The sequence below is a fragment of the Diachasma alloeum genome, unplaced genomic scaffold (assembly GCF_001412515.2).
Source record: "Diachasma alloeum isolate Michigan unplaced genomic scaffold, Dall2.0 Dall_scaffold_00216, whole genome shotgun sequence".
NCBI classification, from domain to species: domain Eukaryota; kingdom Metazoa; phylum Arthropoda; class Insecta; order Hymenoptera; family Braconidae; genus Diachasma; species Diachasma alloeum.
In genome coordinates this window covers 49,784-55,783 of record NW_021680381.1, presented here as the reverse complement: position 1 = coordinate 55,783, position 6,000 = coordinate 49,784, and the positions used below count along the sequence as shown (strand labels likewise).

The window sequence follows — 6,000 nt, the reverse complement described above, 5'->3', positions numbered from 1 at the left end:
GCTACAAACTCTGGTCATCAACTCTGGTTTTCAGTTGAAATTGGAATTGTTAATTTACACAATAATAGGAGTGCATTGACGATTTTTTCTTAACTCGCAAAAATCTTCAAACAATTTGCTACCGATTGGTGATAAAAATTTTTGGAAATAATGAAATAGGGGGGATAACGCATTTTTTTTCAGGGGTGTTTGTTCAAAAATTTATTTAAAAAAAAGTACTAACTAGCAAATGTTTTTTATTAGCTCGCAATTTTCTTCAAAACTACTTCAATGAGGAAAAAAATAAAAATTTGGAATATCTATACATGAGGGGCTAATTGATCGGATCTGAATTTATGGTATCAGTGGTGGTATTACCTTGCAACATGGAACGGTAGGCGGTGTCCGTGATGGCGAAAACGTGCGGTGGTACCTCATGCCTCTTGATGCCCTTATACCTTTCCATTATTTTTTCTGTATAAATTGGCAGTCTCTTGTAGGGATTGACAACGACACAGAAGAGGCCAGAGTATGTCTGGAGAACAGAAAAAATTATAATTAGATTGAGTGATCTAATTAATTTCTTCTCAAGAAATTGAATGATAAAAATGAATGATGAATGATATACAAATAAATAAATAAATATGTTGAATGCAGTGGTTGTAGCAAATTAGCGAATGATAATTAAGTATTTTCATTCAGAATGTAGTCAAACATTAGTAATTCATTAGTAAATTGATTTTTAAAATTTTATTAAAAATGTAATTATCACACGAAAGTTGACCATTTTTTACTGAAATTTCTGGTACATTTCTTAGGAATTTCAAACAATTTCATAAGGGAAAATTCATAATTCGATGACGAAATAAACAGGCATTGCAAATTCCAGTTCAATTATCCCACGAAAATGAATAAAAACCAGAAATTTTAAGCGAATTTACTCTCGTATTTTCAATTAATTGAAAATTGAGCATAATTTTGTACTCAATATTCATTTTATTAACTTTTTTCTCTGCTAAATCGAATTCAATGGTGCTTTCTGTATAAATGAGCAATCTCTTGGAAGAACTGATCACGATACAGAAGAGATCAGAGTATATCTGGAGAACAGAAAAAAATATGATGGATTTAATTAACTTCTTCTCAAATAGAAATTGAATGCTGATTAAATATGGAGAATGGTAAAAATTAGTGAATAATAATTAAGCGTCTTCATTCAGAATAGGACCAAATATTACAAAATAAAATGGAAAAGATTAACTCGATTTTTTCAGTTTCATAAGAATGTTGATCATTTTTGGCTGTAATTTCTGGTACATTTCGTAGGAGATTTTATTAAGAAGACGTTCCACTGAAGTTTCAAGCAATTCTATAATTAAAAATTCATAATTTCATGAAGAAATCAGTGGAATCCGTAAATTTCAGCTCAATTATTCCATAACAATCAATAAAAACCAGAAATTCTAAGCGAAAATATTCATGAATTTTCAATTAACCGAAAATCCTGTATAATTTTATACTCAATATTCTCGTTTCGATTGAAATTTCGAGTAAGTTGGGAAATGCTCGTCTCCCTGCTACTAAAAAATTGTAATTCCATTGAATATTAATTAACAATTAATTCTATTGAATATTAATTAACCAAGTGTCCACCAAATTTTCATTTTTTTCAAGTAAAGCTGAGAAAATTCCCTCCAAAAAATGTTTCTAAAAATTCTCTCCCTGCCCAAACATGAAATATTCTTTGTTCCATTTCATCCCTCACCAACTCATTGATAAACCAATTTATTTCCCTCTGATCTTCCATTTCTCCGAAACTCATTGACTCTCATCATCATTAAACCGATAATTACTATTCAAGAAAGCGTTATCACGATTGCGTATCCTCTGGCGCCGGTAATAACGATTCCAGCCGGTGAAAAAAGTCAAAAATCTCCCGGCAAAACGGCCACCAGCGTTAAAACGTCGTAAAGCACCGTGACCGTTGAAAAAAGACGCAGAAATTCCTCCCAACGGGTAAATTCCCTCTCCCCTCTCCCATCCTGTGTATTTTAGTCCCTCAAAAAGACCACGAAAACAGAATTTTTTGCCCCTCCATTGAATCCTCTATTTTCCTCATCATCACAAAACAGATTCGAACATGACATGAATTTTAAAGTGATTCATCTCCCCTGAAGGACAGGCCGAGATTTATGTCCACAACCGGCGAAAACAAACTCTTCCATCCGCATAAGCAATGTCTCCATAAAAAAATCATGTGAATGGCGGGAAAAAAATCGGAAAAATGTATTTGAAACAGTGTAATAGAGCTCATCCCAGAAAAGGAAATTGTTACAAAGGGAAAGACTGAGTTTCCTTTGCTGTGAAATCTGAAAAAGGCGAGACAAGTCATATTTCCTTCATTCAGTCTAGTCATTGTTTCACGTTTGAGCGAACTTTTTATCATTTTTCTACCAGTTTTTTCATCCATTCTGCTGCATCAATCCGGCAGATTTGATGCGAGAGTCAGCCCTATGTGAAAGTAGTCGGGTGTGAAATAAAGGGAAAAATGAGTGGGGAAATGTTGAAAGGCGGCTCGTGCCAACTCGACAGAGTGCTCTGGTGAGGTTTCCCGGGGATTGTATGGAGATAATCCCGGTTATGAAGAGAACTCCGGGGTAAAGGCTATGAACATCGTCGCTAATCATGTAATTATTCCGAGAACGAGGGTCTCTAAGGGATAATGTCAAGGGTTTTTTTAGCGGAAGAAACTATTTAGAAGAAAATTGTGATGACTTTTAAAAAAATCATTAATCACCGAGATAATTCCGCAATCATTGGAATGACCGAATTGGATTTTATGGAGGTAAATCCGATTATGAGGAGAATTCCGGGGTAAGGGCTATGTTATTCTGAGAATGAGTGTCTCTAAGAGGCAGTGTTAAGGGATTTTTTTGGCTGAAGAAATTTTCTAGAAAAAATTGTGATGACTTTTTCAACAGGTGGGAAAATTGCTCTTCTATTGCATATAGTTTAGTTATTTTTGATAATGAATTAGCAATAGCGCATCATTTCCGTCTGTCAGGTATAATTCATTTTTTATTTCATCTTATTAAATTGAATAAGATTTTTTGTCAAATTTTTTTGTTAGATTTTCGACTTAGTTTAATGTTATCGTCATCATTTTTCTTAGTATCTTTTACTTCGATATAACAGATCGTCTTTTTTACAGTTCTATCTCTCCCCTCAGGCCTTCGATCAAATGTTGATAGAAAAATTTTATTTACACATACTCGAATGAATGAAATTCATGAAAAATTCAGAATTTTCAACAATCGTAAAAATCAAATCAATTAATATAGCTGTCGTAATTATCTTTTAACTTCGACTTAATGGCATTCAAACAAATATTTTAAGCTACGATTGAATTCGTTTGAAGCGTGATAATCAAAGATGTCCCCGGAATTATGATTTTCAAAAAATACAAAATTTTTTCAAATTTTTAAATAAATCAAAATAACGATTATTGCTATCGCCTCAATCTTCGAACTCGATCAAAAGGACATTCAAATATTTTTTAAGCTATCATTCAATCAATTCAGAACATTTTTTTTAATTACCCTGGAACAACCAATTTTCGAAAAAAAATCAAAAATTAAGAAAAGTAATCGATGAATTCGATTTTAATTAATGGCAATCAATAGGGCTCAACAAGACACATTTGAAAAAAAATTCAATTCCATCCACTCGTTAGCGAACAATTGAAGCAAAATTTTGTTACATACGTCCGAAAATCCAAAATCCAAAATTAATATTAAACATTACAAAATAAATTGTGTGATGACTTTTAAAAAAATCATTGATTACCCAACTATTCTAACAAACATTTATATGTGATTATTATGCAATAACCTCGGAAAAGCGATAAATCGTGGGAAAATATCCGGTTTGTTGACGCAAAGTTTTCTACAAAAATGTTTCCCTATAGAAAGCGGTTCAACATGTTGGTAAGCATTAGAGGCACGTATTCTCGGTACATTCACAAGAAGCATCGGTGGTTCAGAGGTAGAATTCTCGCCTGCCACGCGGGAAACCCGGGTTCGATTCCCGGCCGATGCAATAGATTTTTTTTTTCAATTGAAAAATTAAGAATTGATTTTCTCGAGAATAAAGTTAAAAAAAAAAGTTATATTTCGACTAGATGCGCACTTATACGTTGCATGAGATTGATAAATTCAGTAATATTCCGATTCTGATTTTCTCCAATTTCTACGTGCACAATACGTTAATTTGTTTATTTATTTAATTTATTTATTGGTATAACAGTCAAACAGCCGAGGCCAATCACATAATTTAACTAGTAGATGAACAAATCGATATATATTATTATATAATAAATCAATATTTTCATCTTGAGAAAATATTAAGTGGTCACACACCCTGTGAGGACAGACAAAATGATATTAAAGTAATACGGAAGACTTTATTATGCGATATTAAAGTAATAACTCTTATTTCTTCTCAAAAAATAATAAATTCAGAACACACAAAATCTCCCCCTAAAATCATTCACTATTCTCAACATAATTAATCAATTAACTGAATCAATATTATCAAAGTGAAAGTGGGACTGAATAATAAATGGACATCTTTATAATGCAATTACCTCGAAAACAAATAATTACACGAAAAAATGTAATAAAACCATTTTTCTAGCTGATAAAATTTACAACAAAAAACCTTTCTTGACATTTCCCCCTAAACCCTCTCATTCTCGAGATAATTTCATAATTGCAAGAACGAAATTATTCTTTCGCCCAGAAAATGATGGAAAAATGTTGAAAGAACGCGGGGGAATCGTTTCAACTCGGTAGAGTGCTCTGGTGAGATTTTTCGCTGGATTTTATGGGTGTACATAATTCCGGTCCGGTTGAGGAGGAGGTGACGGTTGTGTGTAATGCATCTGTGTGAGCAATGTCTGCACTTGTGGTCGTGTACTTGAGTGCGTAGTGGAATGTTGAAATCGGTGACGTCACCGTGCATACATGCACAGAGGGAAGGAATAATGAGTGGGGCAGAATGGAATACTTTTATATCGGTCATTCACTGCATCCCCACCTCCTCCTCCTCCTTTGTTGACTGGACTGCAATGGTTTTTATTCTTATTTGCGACTTTTCCAATGCTGGGGTGGAGGCGATTGCTCACGCCTCAACATGGGTTTTCCACTACTGGTACAACTGGGTATTAGCATACGTATTGGTGGCAGTGGTTGTACTATGGGAAGGTGAGAACCTTGACAACCACGCACAGAGTGAGGAGGTTGGGTTAAAGATGGGTCATTTCGAATTCAAAACATGAATGAAGTGAAGACGACGAAACATCGGTCTCAAGGAGGTGTGGTTTTTGTTGGGGGGTGGGAGAGAGAAATATTTGAACTGAGGCAGTTGACAACTTGAACATTTACAAAAAAATAGTTTCAAAAATTTTTTTGCTCAATAAATTGGGGGTTAGCGCGGGAACAAGTGGTCTTGGGGCAGAAATATGAAGAGAGATTATTTTGTGGGACATTTTTCAGGCTGCAAAGTTTTTTGACTTTTTGTTTGAAAAATCTACCTTCTTAAACGAATTTTTCTGCAAGAAATACTCTTAACATTTTCTCCTAAAATCGTTCCAAAAAGCAAATCTGAAATACTCCAAAATCGTGATGCATTAATCTCCTCAGTTACTGAAAATGTATTTTTCGTTTTTCGTTTTACTTTTCGATAGACTATTTTGTTCTATTAAAGGGTGGAAGGGTCATTGTGAATTAAAAGCATGAATGAAGTGAAAACGACGAAACATTTGTCTGAAGGAGGTCTGGTTTTTGTTGAGTTTATTTGTTGAATATTTGGGAATGTTGAGGCAGTTGATAGCTTAACAAATTACAAAAGAATAATTTGACATATTTTTCTTCAAAAAATTGTTTGTTTATCTTAGGAACAAGTGGTCTTCGAGGAGAAATGTGGAGAGACACTTTTGTCATTGGAAATTTCTCGAACTGC

General features: G+C 33.8%; 1 protein-coding gene and 1 non-coding gene across 2 annotated transcripts in view; one reads left to right on the top strand and one right to left on the bottom strand.

Moving 5' to 3' along the window:
• The window catches only part of LOC107037296 (myosin heavy chain, non-muscle), a 45,540-nt gene that overhangs the window by 15,710 nt on the left and 23,830 nt on the right, over window positions 1-6,000 (bottom strand). Inside the window, exon 2 of the mRNA XM_015255777.2 lies at window positions 358-514. Within this exon, the coding sequence (XP_015111263.1) occupies window positions 358-514 (157 nt within the window). The remainder of the gene's footprint in view (window positions 1-357; window positions 515-6,000) is intronic.
• On the top strand, window positions 4,007-4,077 carry Trnag-gcc. Its single transcript has one exon. It is a non-coding gene; the product is annotated as a tRNA-Gly (tRNA).